Consider the following 19,604-nt stretch of genomic DNA (forward strand, 5'->3'; position numbering starts at 1 on the left):
GCGTCGCGTACTTACCTTAGAGTTGAGCATAATTTCCGGTGCCCGGTACCATCTGGTGGCCACGTACTCCGTGAGGAAGCCGGTGTGATCGTGCTCGGGATCGGCTACACGTGCAAGACCGAAATCACAAATCTGTGGGCGAAGAAATTGATGCGTTGGCGAAGCGAAAAGAATGAAGCACCATGCGCCTCCATCGGCCTTCGTTACCTTTAAATCACATGTCGTATTCAGCAGCAGATTGCTAGGCTTCAGATCCCTGTGCAGCACGTTTGCCGAGTGAATGTACTTCAGGCCACGAAGTATTTGGTACAGGAAATAACAGATATGATCGTTACTTAGTCTCTGCAAAAAAAGGAAACGCGAAGCAAAATTAACGGAATGAACCCAGTAGCTCGGCGTCGCAGGTCCTGGTGCTAATCGAAACGACATTCGCAAGGCTTCCGATAGGCCGTGTCCCCAAAATAGACCCCGCGTCGTGACGCCACCGAAAGAACCAATCATTTGCAATGTTATGCTATCCAAAAATAACACTCTGCGAACAGATAAGTGTGGCCCCGGAGAAACCTTCCGAATGTTCCGAACGCGGATTGCTTTGTATGTAGCCAAAATGTTGTAGCCGAGAGTCGCGCTAACGCGTCCACGGAACACACAGCTGAAACACATTTCAACAGATTTAATATTATGTCGAAGTAAATGGATTTCCATCTAAATTCAATTTCGAGTGCCTTGAGAGCTTACCGACCGAGCGAGACGGATAGGCGCGGCGGCCCGCACACAGCACGAGCCAACGATCCATCCGGTTGATCTGGTCCATTAGCCAGGCCCGGCCAGATCCTACCGTATCGCCCCACGGCGGAAACAAAAACTGAACGTAAAAGGATGCTGGTGCTATCAATAAATAATTAGAGTTCATAGAATATGCCCATTTTCTTAGCAGCTCAACGGGCCCGAGGAACCCCACCCGAAGCAACAGCACCGGTTGAAGGTTGAAATTGCCGACAAATGCCCAGAAAACCGACCGACCCGGGACGGTTCGGGAGAAAAAGCTACCGAACCGATGAGACAGACAACCGGTTTCCCCCAGCGCACCGGCGGCAGCACAGTTCGGCAAACAATTTCACCTGACCCTTGTTCGCTCCGTCCGGGCTTTCTCTCTTCCGTCGGTGACGTCCATTGAGTTAGGGAGGAGCAATTTATGGCGACAGCCTCAGGATAAGGGTCATTTAATCAATCATCTCCGTTGTGGGGTGTGCTTTCTCGATGCCTGTGTTTGGCTCGGTGGCCATTTTGGTACACTGACAAGCAAGCCAAAAAAATGCAGACGATCGACGGGTCGCCCTTGTTTCAGTTTATGAAATCTTGAGAATGGTACGCGCCGCCCCTCGGGCAACAATCAAACGTCAATTGGGCCAAAAATTTGCATTGACGGTATGATAAATTGTGGTCCCCGATGCTGGATCGATACTGCAGCAGTAGAAGCGGTTAAGTTTCATTCAACGGTGAAGGTTTCAATTGTTGCGGGGGGGAGGCTTCGGAGTCGAGGTTACGGCACTGGGCAACGACAAAAGCGTTCATTCATATTCATCTCGGAACGCAGAAGCATAAATCATAAGGGACGGGGTGGGGCGGGGTGAGTTAAGTTGATTGGCAAACGGGAGCAGTTCATTTGTCGACAAAAACTCGACAAATTGACCCCTTTTCGGTAGCATGACTTTGTGCGATGCCTCGTCAATGGCTAGCCGAAGGCTGGCGGAGGATATCAACCCACCCCGTAGCTACTCTATTGGGGACATAATACAGCGACATGACAATTGCAACCATTCTTGGTCAGGCTGTTTCTTAGAAATTGAGCTCACTAAAAGAGATAATTGTTAGCGTGTAACAGACTATTGGACATTCGACGAGAATTATGAATTGTCTTCTCACGATTCGTCCCGAGGAAGCATGACGAAGCTTTTAACGTAGTTTTGGAAACCGCATTTCGCATGAATTAACTTCTGCGAGGTGCCTTTCCGGCGAAGAATCTCAATGATTAACTGCCTCATGAATGAAACTGGTAGCACTTTCTGGTGAGATAAACGAAATCCTTTGAAGTGCGAAACGAATCGGGATAATACACAGCCAAAGCGGACAACAACTCACCTGTGTTTTTAGCAGTTTGTATAGATCAGTCTCCATTAAGCACTGAACAATATATACATCTTTCATCTGCTCTATACTAGGCACCCGGAGGATATCTCTTATATCTATGATCTGCAAGTAAAGAAAAGAAGAGAGAGGTTAAGGTTAGCAAAGACGGAAAAAACACGGGCCCGGTACGGGTAAGAGAACGGTATTCCTGTTTGCCGCCCGTAGTACGAAAGAGTGCGAAGGTGAAAGTTAAATTGGAACATCGAGCAACATGGTCCGTGTTGTTGGTGCTGTCGGTCGTAACGGCCGTGTGACGGCCCCGCACCCCACCGTTACATGATGCCAGAGAGCGGCCGCTTTTTGGCAAAGGCAAAAACAGGGATCTCTTTCTTCCGAGGAAAAGATAAACAAACAAAAGAGGAAACCCGGACGGTTTCCCCATTCCCGACGGTGGTTACAGCCACTCCCCCACGAACGGACGGGGTGCGGTTCCGGTCCCGGGTGATTCCCGGGTTTGTTTTCCCATCGCAGACGCCCGCCGGCAGGGACCCGAACTGTAGCCCGAACTTTTTGTGTCCCCCCTTGCCGGCGGAAATTGGTGACCCAGGAAAACCCATGCAACATTGCGCGCCTAAGGGCACAGGGAGCAAGTAAAACATCGCACCGCGCCGAATGCCTGCAAATTCCGGCGAACTTTGGTTCCACTTTAAAGCACTGTTAAGATGAAGAAATTTCGATACCACACAGCCTCCTGTGTCAGAATCCTGGACAACGGGCAAATGACAGCAACCGCCCGGGAGCATCGAGTGAGCTGTGTCCTTCGAATCGCCCTTGCCTTTTGTACGGTGTACGAAAAATAAAAACGAAGTCGTTCGCGCACTCAAAAGAAAAGCTTCTCGGAAGTGTCACAACCGGACAGAGTAGCCTAGTGGTAAGGGGTCCCACCAACCCCAAAAGCTCTCACTAGCTTTGGGCAGGTTTAAACGTTACCATGCCAACGGTGAAGATATCTTCACAGCACGAACACAGTCTGTGTGCCTTTCGGTCGAAGCATCGTAACTTCATCATCCATCACAAACATTCTCCCGCAGTAAATACTAGCCGTCGGGTGGCCACGGCCAAATAATCGCGTACGTCCTCGCGCCAAACGCCACTGATGGCACGTCATTTATTTCATTTCTTAGACAGCATCGTCAGCGTAACGTGTCAGAGCGCAGCAAACTGGACGGCTCCTTCTAGTCCGGAACGGAACCATCACCGTGGGGTTCAACTTCACCGAGCGCTACAAGCCTACGGGGCGGTGAGAGGCTACACAGGGCGCACACACCGGAGATCATCTACCCGTGCCATCCCTTCGATTGGGGCGAAAACTTTGCCAACCCTAGAACAGGCGGCGGTGGTCGTGCTTGTGATCGAACTCGTCCGCACCGGAGTGATGATTGAGCTGTTTGGTCGGTCGGAGGTACGATAACATCCAAACACACACATATGAGCGGCCGGTGACCTCTTGGGTTAACACAATCAACCATGATCCTGTTCTTACTTACGGCACACGAGAAAATGACGCCAGATTACGCCAAATCATCGTTTGCTTTCGTGCCCGTGGAAATCCGTTCCGTCGGGGTCGGGCCCCCGTCTTTGGAATCAACGGGGATTACAAATGCAATCAATTTACCACCATTCGTCTAGTACCTTTCGGCGAAAGACTGCCAACCCCCAACCACCAGCGTGTGTGTGTGTGTGTGGTACATTTTTCTTGTGGCACAGACGAGATTTACCCCACCAGTCGGGGCCGATCAAAGAACACGTTGAAAGAGAAACTGTCGCATTACCCAGTGAGAATGAAGTGAGCATGAGCCGGTGGCCCCATCGAAGGTGAGAGCATGCTCATCGCACGATGAGATTTTAATACGCTGTCAATTAATCCAGTCCACAGTGCGGCAAGAATGTCCCGAGATTAAAGCTATATCTCAGTTACGGTACTCAGAGATATTTAAAGTTTTGAATTTCAATTGAATTTCGTTCAGCAATCTACTTTCTTTAAACTCTATACAGCATGTCTTGTAACCCACGGTACAATCAGATAAACACTTGGGTTCACGCTGGACAACGCAAGGGAGCGCTATGGTAAGATAGTAGGCCTCTTTAGTGAATCGTTAGGCTCACTCGTTTCACTTCATGTAAGCCAGCATTGTTTCGAAAATTTTAAATATTGTTGTAAAAAAATGTATAAATAGTTACGCTTAAAGCAGTGTCGAGACAGCACGACACGCCGTATGTACGTCACCTCGACGTGCATAAAATACTGTACTTCACTGTTTCAAAGCTTTCTTACCGTACTGTGTTAATTTGCAAATCCCACCTGTGGGTCATTCATGACCTTCATTTTTACAGCGTGGGGGATGGAATGTGTGAGAAACAAAAACCGCGGAGATTAGAATCTTATCACGCCACGTGACCGTTTCGCAATTCGCACAGGGCGGGGCGACCGCCTCATGACGCGCGCCTTCGCTGCCTCCTCTGAGACAATGAACAAGGCGAGATACGACAGAATGCCTAGCGAATGAGTCAGATTCAAGTGGCCCCGCGTGACGGTACACAAACACTCCAGCCGGATGATGAGAGCAGGTCTATCTCCAACGGACGGTGATGTCAGCCCGGCCAGAACCGGGGGCCGGGCAGTGTGGAAAAGCATGACCAACACCCAGACCCAGAGTGGGCGTACGGCGCGCAGTGGGATTAATTTCATTAAAATCCCCGCAGCGAGCAGAAAATAATGGCGCTGTGTGTGTGTGTGTGTATGTCTGTGTGTTTTTGGGCCAAGCGCCAACAACGCCAATCCTTTCTAGATAACAGACAATGGTCGCCCAAGGGGGGTTGGATAATGGAGGCCGGCCACCCGTTGCCTCAGAAGGCGCCGTGTGCGCGTGCTCGAAGAAACCATTTCTCCGAACGATGACGATAACGACGACGACGACGACGACGTCGTTGGCCGGTTGCGGTCAGACTATGAACAAAATCTCAAGTGTACCTCGCCAAGAGACTTAATCACCGAAACATACTTTTACTTCCCCCAGCTGCCCGGTTTTAAAACCGGGCCCGTCACGGGTCAGTGCTGGACGGAAAGCTGGAAATCGACCGAACACCCTTCGGGGATGTCGTCCCTGCTCGAGACGGTGAGCAGCGGTGTGGTCCGATGTCATTTATCTCGTGACAAGCTCGAGACCGCTGGTCGCTGGTCCCCGTCGGAGCCGGTCACTTGATTGACAACTGTCGGAAATGACTGGAGAAGCGTCTCCGACGGGTCCCAAGCTGTGACCGTTCCCCGGTGCCACAAGAGGAAGGGTGCCGCACCCTGCAGGCGGACGACGGCTGGTAGGGTGTTGCTTTTCCCGGAACATATTATCATTTTTACCACCGCCCGGCGGCTGGAAATGGTAAAAAATCCATACGCCCAGAAGGAGGCACACGAACGAGGCTCAGAAATCGGACCGAGGGGTTGGTGTTGGGGAGCGAGTGAAAAAAGAAAGAACTGAAACCTTCAAAACCGGGCGCTCGTGACAGCGCAATGGCGGATGTCTTTGTCGAGAAAACGTGACACAAGCCGAGGGACGAGCGATTTTAGGTTGATTAGTCTCGGGCACGAATGGGCTCGCAAGACGCCGACGGTGATGAGGATACGATGGGGCGCGGCTTCGAGTGCTGATTTAGTGAGCCTTGTGTCCTTGTTGTTTCGTTTTGTTCTACTTATGCAGGAGGTGACGGTATTTTTCCAACCTTTCCAAATGCTCAACATTGATTGCTACTCTCAACGAAAATAAAAACAACTTTAAAGTCTGAAAGTCGCGTCCTCGGGCCGCACGAAAAGGACCAACAGATGCGGAAATTGATTCAAACCTAGCGTGGAGCCCAAGAAAAACAGAACCATATCCGGGGGACCACGAACGCGCCATTAACGGATTTTCTTTTCTCCAACCCCCGAGACGTCGCTTGCTGATGGATGCCGGGGTTGCCGCCCATTTTCCCGTGGAGCTCCGCGGTCCTTCGGAGCAGCCCCAAGATATTCGGTCAATTAGAGCATCAACCGCCTCAGTGCCCGGCCGTCCCCGCGATCGTAATGTTTGAGATGTGTTTTAAATAGCATCACCAAGCTAGCGTCCCGCCAACAACTCCTGGGGACTTCCCGGGGGTCCGGGAAGTCCAGCACACCAATCCAAGTGCTTCTCGATGGCGCGCTGTGTAAATGTCAGCCCAATTTCGCTCTTCCCCACTCTTTCACATGCCGAGAGTTGCCACACAAAAAAAAACAGGAAAGACTTCAAACTGTGTCGCTTCTGCTACCGACACGACACGAACTTGGAGTTGTCCTTGCCCCAGAATAACCACAACGGCAAAACAGAATCCCAAAATGTAAACAAGGGTCGCGACGGAGCATCCCGGCGACACGCTGCTTCCCGAGATCTCGGAGTTCGGCGAGATACGCGTAAATGGAACGTAAACAACCTGTTTAACAACGGGGCCTCTGCTGCGCAACAGAAAACGTATGACAAGTACTTGACATTTTGAACTGGAAGTTTACGGGCAGACAGACAACCCGCTTGTTTGGTGTGCTGAAAGTCCTCTTTCTTTCAGCGAGCAGTGTTTGTGATAAAATGTGCCGTTCATTGTACCTAAGAAGTAAATCTGTTCGTCAAGGATGTGTTTCAGGAATTACTCGTTTAAAATGTACGACCAAGTGGACAGCGGAAGGATTTGGGACACTTGAATATCGTCTTCACAGCTGAAGAGGTTAGCCCGAGAAGTCAACATTCCACTGGAATCAGCTTGAAGGGTTGATGAAGGTTAATGTTTCGAAGACGAAGCGTGTCGCACAGCATGCCACGGTCCAACTGAGCTGCTGCCAGCTACCTGAAGTGTTACGGAGTTTTGAACTCCACCAAAAACCGATCGAATAAGCGACTATATTCACAAAATACGGTGACTTGGTGACCAAACGGCCGCTTCAAGGAACGAATCCGTTTTTCGACGAATTACAATCAGTTGCCTTTTTACCATTTTTCGGGTAGCTTTAAAGCTCTCGCGTTTATCGGAGGACAACTTGACAAAGCCATTTTTGGATTACATCCTGGGTGCATCCAAACCTCCTTTGTTTGCCGTCAATCCAGGCATTGAAGTCGTTTAAGGGAGGCCACTTGTCGTAGACCATCATGAATACTTGCGTTGAATATTGTCACATTTTGTATCAATTTCACTAATTCGATCAGATCAAGTCAGTCAGTTGCAGTCAGTAAACCGTTTCCGACATTAAGTTTACACAACTTTAGGCAGACATTTTTGACGTTTTCGTTATTAAAAAGGGATCACATGACGTATTTTTTCAATTATTTCTGTCATTTTTAAATTAGTAAAACTGCACTAATTAGACGTCGGGGTTTACTAATAGTGTAGTCGCCTGAAGGCGACGTTTCCGACAGACTGGGCACCAAACACCGAACGTACTTTTGCATGGTCCAAATATAGCATGCCCTGCGAAGGCGTAAAATAATAAATGTTGATAATTGTTTTAAATTAAGTCAAAATTAAAACAGTGCCTAGCGCGCCTGAGACAAATTATTCCAATTATCGAACCATCGAACCCACATTAACACCTCCCGGTTGGATGCGCCGCCTTTGATGCTTCGGAAGTTGGTGTCGCTAATTTCGCTTTTCAAGGACCTTTTTCTCTCGGGGAGCAAACACGCACCCAGAGAGCACGGCAGGGCCTCGCTCGCGGAAAACACCCCGGAAACCCTATCAGTAAGCAATTTATCACCACTTCCTTCCGTTGTATATTGCGTCGACGGGGGCGGCGACGGGCGACGTGTTGTGGCTTCTTAATTTCAGACCCTCGTCTAGCTCGGCTCCGCGGCTCGGCGCCAGTACTTACGTTTTCATGTTTGAATCTGGTGAGAATTTTGATCTCCCGCAGCGTTCGCTGACAGTAGGTCTGGTGCTCGAAGGGCGAGATCTTTTTGATGGCAACTTTGGTCTTCGTGACGGTGTCCACCGCGGAGCTGTGAATGGAATGGAAGCAGAAAGAAAACGGCTGACGGTTAGGAGAAACTCTTGCGCTGAACTAGGTAGACATGGACTGGGGCTGACAGACAGAGTGATGCGGAATAGTTTTAAAACAAAGCTTTCATCAGTCGGCTAACTTTCCGCCTCGAGGGAGACGAGCATGATATTATACTTTCATCCCAGCTTCCGCTCCAAACAGATTGCGTGGGATACGAGGAGCCCCCGAGACCGGCACTGAAAGTTGTTGGTGGGACATAAGAACATAGGAAAAACGCATATTTAAGGCGTAAATAAGCCTTCACATCATGCGGACAAAAGCGGGGAAAAGTTCTTTTCGTGACTAGAAAGAGAGAGAAACCGTTTTAATGTATCGCTTCCCGCTGGTTGACAGCTAAAAATAAAGCTCTCCCACACGAAATCTATAATACAACCCCGGAACACATCACATTCCTGACACATCGTGGCCACCCCGAGAACTTATTAGCCGTAGTGTGCACGTGTGCTGCGCTATCGCAGGCCGCCGCCAACGGGGAGTCGCCGAAACTTTGTCCGCCAAAACGTGTCCCAAAAACTTGTGCGCGCTTACGGCACGATAAAATGGCGCCTTTTCTTCGCACCCCGGAAGCTACCGCCACAAGGAGCGCTGCTTCCGCCCGGGCCGGCCTTATAAAAGGACCAAGTTTGCCATGGGAGGTGCGGATGCTTCTCGCTCCTCGGTCTAGAAGACACCCCTGTCCCGGTGACCCGTGAAGTTTCTTGCGCCGCCAAACACCGAAACAAAACGCTTATCTCGAGAGCGAGAGAGCCACGTCGGCTGCCTTCCTGGCAAATTAGCTACGCGTCCGTTGCTAATGATCCTAAACCATGTGTGTCAGAAATAACGAGCAGGAACACGAGCGTAATAGCCTGCAAAAGGAAGTGCTAGGCAAATATAGCTCTGCCCGGTTCGCGGCGGGTGCCTCCATATGCTTTCCCGACTCGCCCCTTAAACCGGGAAAAACGGGGCCCGACTAGAGAGCCTAGAGCCTCACTAGGCCATTGGATGTGTCGATGGCTCGGAACGATTTTCCCGGCTGGCTGACGATAAATCATGCAATTCAATTCTTCTGCTCCCCGTGAGTAAGATGTGCGTTTAACCGTGAACAGAGCTCCTCCTTACCAAAAACACCACTATCCGTCGTCCCTGTCCCCGTCGGGGATGCCCATTTTATTCAACCGCTCCTGTGACACACGTCCGTTGTAATCAAATGATAAATGACGGGCCTGTCGTGCCGTGGTGAAAACCACCAAATGGCCATCATTTATGGGGGGTCTCTCTTTGGGCGGGAAAATAATTCAAACCACCGAAATGCCTGGGGCGCCAATGTGGCGCGCACATTCGGTGACACTCGATTATGAACATGCGAAGATGTGCGAAATCTTACAGAAGCAGGATCAGCAGCAGGATCCCTTCTAACGATGACGTAGCCCCTTCTATCAATCAGTGCCGGGGAGGGTAACAGGTCTTCCTGTTGCAGCGCCTCACGGAATTCCTTCCGAATACTAATTTCTGAAGCAAAATGAAGTTCGGCAACCAATTTCTTGTACATGCTTTGAATTATATACCCCACGTGAGCCGTGATTTGGGCAACACAACGGCTCGACGAAAACTTCCACTGTTTCCGCGAACTCCCCACGGTGGTCCTTGGCTCCGCCGTGAAGCGAACATGTTCCCGGGAGAGTTTCGCAAAAGTTCAAAGCATCCGAGATAATTTTCGCTTCACCGTGCGGACCCGACTCCCTTCCCGGAACGCACACGCGGAGGCGCATGATTGACGTAATAAATGTGATTCTAGTTCAATGCGACCGCATGCGAGTGTTCCGTTACATCGACGATAGTTCGTGTGCGGGACAGTTATTGGAAAAATGAGTGTGAAGAAAATTGATGAGCGAAGCAATACAGAGAATGACCATTCGGGGAAAATGAGCTTTTTTTGCGATCAGTTGAATGATAAATCTCGACCAAACGGTGACGGGACCAACAAAGAAACATTTATGTTGAGCATCATTTTGGGTCCATTTGATTAACTGTGGTTACGACGAACGTGCCCCACGTGTTGTGCGTGGTTTTGTTAACATAGTTAACCGAAAGGCTCAGAGCGCCATCTTGGCACCGGAAACGATCGACTGATCGCGCAGAGAAAGAAAAACCACATGAAACGCAGGAACGTTCTTTTGGTCCTTCCCGGATGGCCCCCACCAATATGTCCCTTCACTGCCGTCGTCGTTGTTGTTGTTGTTGCTGCGGTGCGGTGATGTAATTTCATTTCGGGCCCCCCGGAGAGAGCGTCAGTGACGAAAAACAGCCTCCGGAGGCTGCGTGGAAAACGAAACAAGAAAACGTTCACAATCGGCATATTAAAAATCTCACACGCCTTCGCGCGCACACACACACACCAACGCATGCACTTCCGCACGGGCCATTGGAAGCCTTTCCGATCCGCGTTGAATTATTCAACAGAAGTCCGACTTCGAGCAGCGAATGGAAAAACGGGACTCGATGGAGACGCCTGGTGGCGCATGGTGGAGGCGTGTTGTCAGTCATTCGACGGATGATAATGTTGGAAATTGATTTTCCTGTGCGAAACGAAAGTTTTGGTCGACCGAAAACCGGTTCCGTCCTCTGTCTCTAGGTGGTGGCCTCGGATGGGGAAAGTTCAACAAAAACCCGGTGCCCATTTGGCGATTGGTGCCACAAAAAGGGCGCGCGCCACGTTTCGCAGGATACTTTTTTTGCCAGTCAACCAACCACAGCCCGGGCTGGTTGGCTTCTTATATTTACTGCGTGCCAAGGGACAAGCTCGCTGCGTGGACGGTAGTGTACGTGTTTCGCGATATTCCCCAAAAGCCGAAGCCATCTTTTCTGACTTCTCGGAAGCAAGCGAGCGGCGCGGCGCATTTGTTTGCCGCAGCTCCAGTGGTCTTCGGGGAATCTTTTCGTTACCAGATTCGTTAACGATAACATAAACACTAACTTTACACAACTTTGCCTACCCGTGGCGTGGTCCCCAGTATAAGGCCGTCGAAGGGAACAGAACACGATGGAAGGGTCCGCCGTCCTGGAAAAAACCGAGGCCGTATGTTTGTTTTCGACAATGGCAAGGCGCACTAGAAACACAATGTAACCACCCCGATCGGCAAGGGGTTTACGGATGGTTTCGCATGCAAACCAAATTTAAGCACCACAAGCGCTGCTTCGTAGCTTCAAAATGTGGTTACACATCGATAGCAGATGGATGGCCCCATTCGGAACTCTAAAAACATAAAATTCAACAAAAAAAAATTTGAATCATGACACACGCCTATCCCAATGGAGTACGGACTTAACGCCAAACAGCGCGCCATGATAAAAGCTCAGACAGATTTTGATAGGCCCCTCATAAATCTGCGCTGCGTTGCAAGTAATGTGTCTCGGGCACGCAGAGAACGCATGTTGCTTCACATTCGGGATTACACGCGGGATTTAAAGCATCGCGTCATACGCGCGGCCCAAAGCTAAAGTGCTTTTCGCCGTAATAATCACAGGGGCGATAATAAGGTCACATCACACGCCACGCCCCAAATGGGCAGCAGCCGACGGATGGTGTTATACCTGTTGCTTTAGCTGGTCACAATTCTCTGGAAGCTCTACTTTCCACTACCGGACCGACGGTGGCCTCGTAGAGCATCAGTGCGCGCCTATGTTTCGGGAAGCCGCATCTCTGTACCATTAAACATTAAAGTCCGCGCGCGGCCGGACGGAACCGTCTGCCCAAGCTCGCTGCGGGCGACCCCTCTGGAGAAATGCGAAAAATTCATCAAGAATTATTGGCCGCGAGGATATGCTCCACCGCGGACGATGCTCGCTGCTTGGTCTGGTTCCTCCGGCTCTTGATGCGGACTGGTCCAAAGACACAGCCACCCCCGCCGTTGGAGGGCTGGATGAATGTTGGATGGTAAGCGCATGCGCCGGCATCCGGGGATCACTTTGCAGGCTCGGCCCCGTCGTCGTCGTCGTTGGGTACCTTTTTCAAGTGCCTGCGATACGGTCCGATGGCAATTCCGAAAAAAAGGTGCCAGGGCATCGCATGACCGGGCGACAATCGTCTCCCCCCCAAGTGGGACTACAGAGACACATCAATCAAATATTGGAATACGAACCGAGCACAAACTAATCGGTAACGAGCGCACCAAACGCTGGTCAACGTGGGGGGCGAAGTGCACCGCGAACCGAAGAAAAATACCTAGAAACTGAAGCGTGGCCAGCGGCGGCTTCCATGCTGTGAGGCTGTCAAGACCAGTGCGGGCCAGCGGGTGGGCCACCGTCGGGATGTAATCAAAGTTTATAGAGTGGAACAAATTAAAAGCTAATATGTGACCAGCAACAGAGTGGTTGCTCAGAGAAGGACCGGAGGACCAACATTCCTTGGCTTTTCGCTATCGGTGCGCTGCTCCATTTTCACAGGGCGGGTCGAGGCCATGCAATTAGATTCATTTGCAATGTGACTCTCGGAGTGCCTCAGGATAATGGACGATCGATCGACGATGAGTGAAGCACCAAAAGCAACGATTAACATCTAAGCGTAGTTTAATATGCGTCAATTATTTGATCAATGACATCTTCACTTTACTTCATTACTTTCTACAAGTCAATCAGTTGTGAATTGATGACCTCAGAATTAACCACGAGCATCTCATGGTGTACCATTACCTTCCGATCCAACCCCAATAAATAGTTCATAAAAGGATTAATATTATAAGCTGAGTGAGCCAGTAGAAAATTCACATTAACTTCAAGCTTTCACAAGACGTAAAAAGGGAGTTTGAATGAGTTACTGGACAGCAGTAGCTATAGAAGATAAATTGATTCTAACATGATGTGCAGAGTGAGCACTTTCTGGATTAAATATATTCCTATCGTGCGCGATGAGCATTCAAACCAATTGCCGTTTTCATTTTCTCATCTCCCGTGCTCCCTTTTCCGGATTTTATCTGATTCTGAGTAGCAAACCTAATGCATAAGTTACCATAAAAACAAGCTTCATTGGATGAAACACATGATTGTGAGCAGAGCGTCCCGTGTGTCTGCAGCAGAACGAAAACAATGATGGTTAATCTCACGCTTTCATCCACTTTTCCGAACGCCACACACGGCCACACATTATCGATTTAGTGCCTAATTTTTCCACTCACCAAAATAATGCATGAAAGCCGCGCGGGCTCCGGAAAACATTGATAACAAAGAAGCACAAAAGACGAGCCGGCGGCTTCAGCCCGCTTAGGATACGATAACGAATGATACCGGCCGGCAATCGGTACGGTAAACAGCGGTTCGCTAATGCTCGACGAAGGCCGCCGCCGCAACATGGGCCGCATCATGATGATGGCGTGGCCACAATTCATCAATCGATCTTCCGGGGCCCGCGCCAATGTACTTATGCTGTACACGCATTGAAGTCACGACGCGGCGCGATCCAACGAACGCTCTCGCATCGCCCATTACGGACGGATGGATGGATGAATGCTGGAACACACAATAGAGACCGACGACGTGTTATGATGAGTTGGGCACGGGTCCTCGGCTCCCCCATTAGGATGCTGCTTGATGGAAATCTGGGGCGGCCAAAGTTTTCGCCAATTCACCATGGCAAAGAACACGGCGCGCAGGCCAGGACAGCCGCCCGTTAAGACCGGAGGAGCGTAATACCGAGGGCTTAAAACTCTTTGTCTTTCATGCGGCTCAGACGCCCGGCGCAGTTGCCGCCGCCACCGGCGTTTCATCTTCCACTGGGTTAATGTTTCTTTGCGAACTGCGAAACTTTTCGTTCCACAAAGAATCCAAACCGCCAAACAATAATAAGCCATGTTGGGGTTTTTTTTTGGCGATGCTACCAACATAAAATGCCCCACCGATCACATTATGCAGTATGTGTCATTTGGGCAGGAATGACGGTTTAAAACCAATTTATTGCGAAAAAAACAGACGCTTTTAATACTTCGCAACACATTATAAACTCGCCAATGTGTGTGGTACGAGCGAACGAGAGAGAGGGGAATAGGGACAGAGCAATGAAAGTGTCCCCGTGAAACCGAATCGTGCCATACGTTGGAACCAATTTATGATGCACCAATAATAGTGTGACGCAGCGTGGAACGCATTAAGCTTTATGGAGCTTGAATATTCGACTCATAAATACTCCATTTATATCGTTTGTAACAAAGCGCACAATGCGTTGGACTGACACAGCCGAATATGCAATCTGTTGGTTCGTGGAAAAACGGGTCCCTAGGTCAGTTCGACATCACTGCAGCATGCTTTTGTCTTCGCCTGGACGTAGGACGTTGGATTGGCGATTTTTCAACTTTTAAATAACAATCTGTTTATCGGTCTATTTTCGAATCGATGCCTGGGAAATGCTGAATGAAAAGGGGGTCTCGCATCGGAAACGGCGAGACCATTCCGTGGGCAAAAGGCAATAGACAACAATCGATCAAAATGCCCCATCAAAAAGGCGCCATCGTGTTGACGCAAGAACGGCCAATTAAACGGTAAAGTGTGCGCTGTTCATTGGATATCAACCGAGCACGTGCCTCCCATATCAACCAGGAGGGGCTTGGACCGGGGATTACCCGGCGATCGATCAGACACGTACTCCACCACCTCCACAAGAAAGCCGCCGCCGGATCTCGGGATCATCCGAATAGCAATTTATTCGACATTTCAGCAAACTCAAATTGTGGAATATGATGGAAAGTGTTCCGGGAGCCAGGGATCATTATTCAGCGGCGCATGTTGTGCATCTTTTCTGTTCCGCATAGCAAGAACTTCCTTCCCATTCTTCCAACCGGCGAGAGCATGGTCGGCAACCACGCCGTCACGGGCAGGCACAGCAAATAGGTTTACGATAATACCATTTGCATAGAAAAACGTGTGTTCCACGCCGATCCGGCACGGCACTCCGAATGGACTTAATTGAATTGCCTGTTGGCCAACCCCCCAAAAGAAAAAACAAAAGAAAAACGGAGGCTCGAATAACACACCCACCAAACGAGGCAAGCCGCCACCGTCCGCCCGGTAGGCAGGCAAATGATGAAAATATAAATTTCGACACCCACCAGCCCCGGGGCCACCCGGGCCAGGAAACCCCGGCGGCCCCAAGCGCGAAAAGGATAGCTTTCGCGCCGCGCGTCACTCCTCAAATATCCATTAACCGAAGAGCGCAAATTGAGACAATTTTTGAATTTTTATAAACTGAGCCCCGCCCGGGGCGACGACGGGCTCGTGAGAGATTGTTCCACGAAAACGTCAAGTGGCGGCGGCAGGTGGGCGGCCTCACGAGAGGGATCTCGCGAGGGCTCGACAAAGCCCTCGACTGGGTCGCGGCGCGAGCGTTCCACGAAACCCGGAGAGGCCCAGGCCGTGAAACTTGAATCTCAATTCCGCTGTAATTAATATCTTATGAGACACGCGCCCAAGGCGCTCCACTTCTTGATGCTCCGAAACGCGCCATTTTGCACTCTTGCGTTACAACACACGTAGGCAGGGGCGGCCAGCCAGCCAGCCAGTCAGTCACACCTCAAGAGCTTTCAGAGTGTGCGCTCCACTTGCACTCGTGTGCGAGCCTTAGCCTGATCCCGTGCCCAACCGACCGTAACACCGTAACTCTGTGGCATTGTTACTGTTGGCAGGTTGTTGGCAGAAAGTCACCTCACATATCCTTTTTCCTAAGACCTCGCGACACAATTTTATATACAACTCCACACTCCATACAGCGTCTCGTTGAAGGATCGTTTCTGGAAAATAAAAAGTAAGAAATAATTGCACCACAGATTTCTGGGTGCCGTCGTCGTTTATTAAGTCAAAAGATTTCCTTCCCGGGCGCCATACGCTTCGGTGAACGTGTTTTTTTGTACCTTCAATATGAAACCGCTAATTTCGTCGGCAGCGGTCCGCGGATTTCGTTCCGCGGCGTACGGAAAATAGATTTCGATGAAAATCCGTTGCGCGGTTGCGATCCGGGAATTGAGAAACCGATCCGTAGCCCTCCGCGACGCCGAGACCGACCGATAACGATGGCAACCGGTTCGGAACCGACTCCGAGGAAGGTGCAATTTCACCGAACGAAGAGTGAAGTGGAAGCCCCGAGCGATGGCCTCGATTTGGTACGTGATTGGAAAAGGATTTGGCCGAACAACAGATGGCGGTGTCCCAGAATGGGAGCTCGGGAAAGGATAATATTCCCCGGGAGGCGCGGCTTGCGTTCTGTGGAGGCAAAACACAATGCGCGTGCCATGCAGCCACACAGTTGGGGTCTTATTGGGGTGGCAAAGGAAGCACCCCCGAAATGAGGTACATATCCCGAGAATTCAATCCATCTGAACAGGGAGCAGGGATCTATTAGAATTACTTCTTTTCATTGTTGCAAATCTCATCTGCGAGCATGGCGAAGGCGGCCATCATTTGAATCGACTGAATTCAATCGAAAATGCAACGTATATTAAAATTTTGTACAGACAGCAAACGCAACAGCACAGATTTGGCATTTTGAAACCTTCCGCTTGCAAGGAAAATTAGAAAAAAAGCGGTTCTTCGCCGTACGTTGGTTCAGGCTGTGTTCCAGTGGTGTTAACTGCGGACACACAGTGCGGCAAGCCAGAGCGCCGTGACCCGCCCGGTTGATGGAGGCATAAATCGTGGGCCAACATGGAGCGGAACGTCCCGTACGTGCCCTGTCCGATGGGGCATCCTTCTTGTCTGGCTTCGGTTTACTTTTTTTACGCTCGCCAACGCTCCTGACAGATGCTCGCAGCAAGAGAGAAACCACGCACACCCAGGCCAGCGTGTTTGTATTCGGCTCACTCTGAGGCTCGCTTGTTGCTTCGGACGTGCTCACATTGGGCCCCCCCCTCCGAGCATCGACCATCTGTGGCGCCGGCCGATGCAGTGTGTCACCGCAAACAGCGACCCATAAACGGATTAAATTCGATCCCCCCCACAAGGTGCCCAATGGGGGCGTGGCGTGGTGCCGATCGCTGGGTGTAAAGCAACACAGCGCAAAAGAAGCTTTTCCGTTGTATCAATCAACGACCATCCCCCCCCGCGGTAAGAGGCTTACGGACCGTTTTCTTCCGTATCGGCAACATTTACTTCACCGTGCACAAAGCAACAGATATGCACGGGCGGGAGGCTTCGTGGAAAACTCATTCTGACCCGTCGTGGACCACAAAAGCGGAACTGGGGAAGCGGAAGATGGGGAGCCAATTATGAATACAGGCCCGTGTCCGGAGGTGCTTTCTTTTCTACATCGCTCAGCCACTCGTCGACTCGGGAGGCTCGGCTCGGAAACCTGGCCAATCAGCTCTAATCCCCTCCAGTGTTCACAGGACGAAGCAATACTGACCGACCGATCGGAGGGATATTTTTTCAATCATTCTCGTTTGCACGTTTTGTCGAGAACCCGGCGGGCAGGCACCGTATCCTTGATTACACGTCGTTCATAATCGCACCACTTCCCTCTACGAGAGCTCTGCCCAACGAACAGGTTTCCAGGAAGGGTGTTCTCAAGCCATCGATAATAGGCCTCCACCCTTTTGTGTGCGAATTTGGGTGGGACTGTGTGTGTGGCAATGGTACTTCAGACAGCCGAGGGGACGAATGCAGACCGTTCCACGACGGTCGCTAGGATTAGCATGCCGACGGAGAGCTTTCGGAAACCCACTGCAACAAATAAAATGCCATTGGTCCTACAGCCCTATGTTGGGCGCAACAGAAGTCGAGCGAGAGTCACATGGCGGGTAACACGAAACGAAAATTGAAAATCAAATTTATTATCCCGCTCCGTTGAACACCGTCGAAGGATAGGAGCAGGCGCAAGATGACGGTCTTCCCAAGAAGTCACCGTAGGACGTTGTGTGTGTTTTGGAGTGGCGCCGCAAACAACATTCAACTTCACGATTCGAAGCCAAAAACAATTCAACTCTGAAGCAAACAAGTTTCAACAGAACACGTCGGTAACTCCAAAGCCCGCTAAACTCCAAAGAATGTCGTCGGAAGTCAACAATATGGCATGGCGTTATAAATCATAACGGAATTCGGCATAGATTGAGCTTTCTTTCAGCCGGTTTTCAGAGCCGAGGGAAAGGCGGACTGGCTCGTCATACACGCATCAAAGTAAGGACTCCACACGGTCCATTCCCACCCTGCTTCCGGGGGCCACACGAAAGCTCTTAGGAAAATGAGCGGAAAAATAGCCCCTCCGCAGTAATCGTCACCAGCGATCCAGGAGAATTGTTGGGGAGCAGCCAGCCAGGACTTCAAAAATTCGGGCGTTATGTACTTCAAAAACCACCCGAACCACACGTTCGGAGGACGCTCTGAGAGCATCGCCTTCGGGCGGTCGGGCTGGCTGGCTGGCTGGTGTGAGATGATGAATTGAAGAATGATCCCCAGGGACACCACGCACCGGAGCGAATCGCATTCTTTTAACGGCACACCAACGTTAAAAGGTTTCCCACCGTAGATTTTGTGGCTCGTAAATTGACGTCAAAGACAAGGGATTAAGGAATGCACTCCGAAACAAAAAAGGAACGAAACAGGACGCAAATGCGTAATACGATCCCGGATGCTGCCGGGACGCGCGTGTGCGGTTGAAGTACGAGTATCCCCAAGGAGCATTACCAGAGGAAAACCACGGAAGTAAGATAAAAGCCAGGGCATCCACCATTCGGCACGCACCTCAATCCCAGGTCCTAGGGGAAAAAAAGGCGAAACCACGGCGACGAGCGGCCAAGCGCAATTTGGAAATTATCTTTATTTACATCGGCCCAAAAACCGGAAGGCCTCTCCAGGGACACCTTCGTTAAAAATACCACCGTTTACGCGCTCCACAATCAAACCTTTCGTCGCTTGAAGACACAATATTGACGGGACTACTCACCGCGGAACTCGAAAAGCTAGTGAAAAGGGCGCGGCCGGCGCCCTGGAAGGGGCCGCCGTGTAGTCCTCCTACCTTCTACGGAAACAACACTTCCGCCAGTGAACGCGACGGAATACGACATAAATTGATTTTGCCTGATTTCATCTTCGTTCACACCAACGATGGCAAGGGTTTTCGAGGGCCCCAAGGAAATTATTTGCGTACTCGAAGCAACTGGGGAACCGTAATATGGACTAACCCGGCAAGGGCAAGGGTTCAATTGCGTGATTGGGGCCCGCTTTGCCAGGGTTCAGCACCGGTCGCCGGAAGCAAAGTTTTATAGCTCCGATTGGAAACGCGCGAAGAAATATCTTCGATTTAACGATTATCGTAAAGACAGCATCACCCCAATCGGCCGCTCAAGAACTTTGAATTTAGGTTCGGAAAAAAACAAAAGAACCACCGAACCGAACCGAGCAGCGC

The 19,604-nt window shown here is 50.5% G+C and overlaps 1 protein-coding gene across 2 annotated transcripts in view; it reads right to left on the minus strand.

Annotated features, from left to right (window-relative positions):
• The window catches only part of LOC128274782 (mitogen-activated protein kinase ERK-A), a 35,268-nt gene that overhangs the window by 3,099 nt on the left and 12,565 nt on the right, over nucleotides 1–19,604 (minus strand). For both annotated transcript variants that reach the window (XM_053013087.1, XM_053013086.1), the window contains 4 exons: nucleotides 8,057–8,183; nucleotides 2,143–2,253; nucleotides 208–342; nucleotides 16–132 (listed from right to left, as the gene is read on the minus strand). In XM_053013087.1, coding sequence (XP_052869047.1) covers nucleotides 16–132; nucleotides 208–342; nucleotides 2,143–2,253; nucleotides 8,057–8,183 — 490 coding nt within the window. The remainder of the gene's footprint in view (nucleotides 1–15; nucleotides 133–207; nucleotides 343–2,142; nucleotides 2,254–8,056; nucleotides 8,184–19,604) is intronic.

This window comes from Anopheles cruzii, chromosome 3 (assembly GCF_943734635.1).
Source record: "Anopheles cruzii chromosome 3, idAnoCruzAS_RS32_06, whole genome shotgun sequence".
In the NCBI taxonomy this organism is placed as follows: Eukaryota; Metazoa; Arthropoda; class Insecta; order Diptera; family Culicidae; genus Anopheles; species Anopheles cruzii.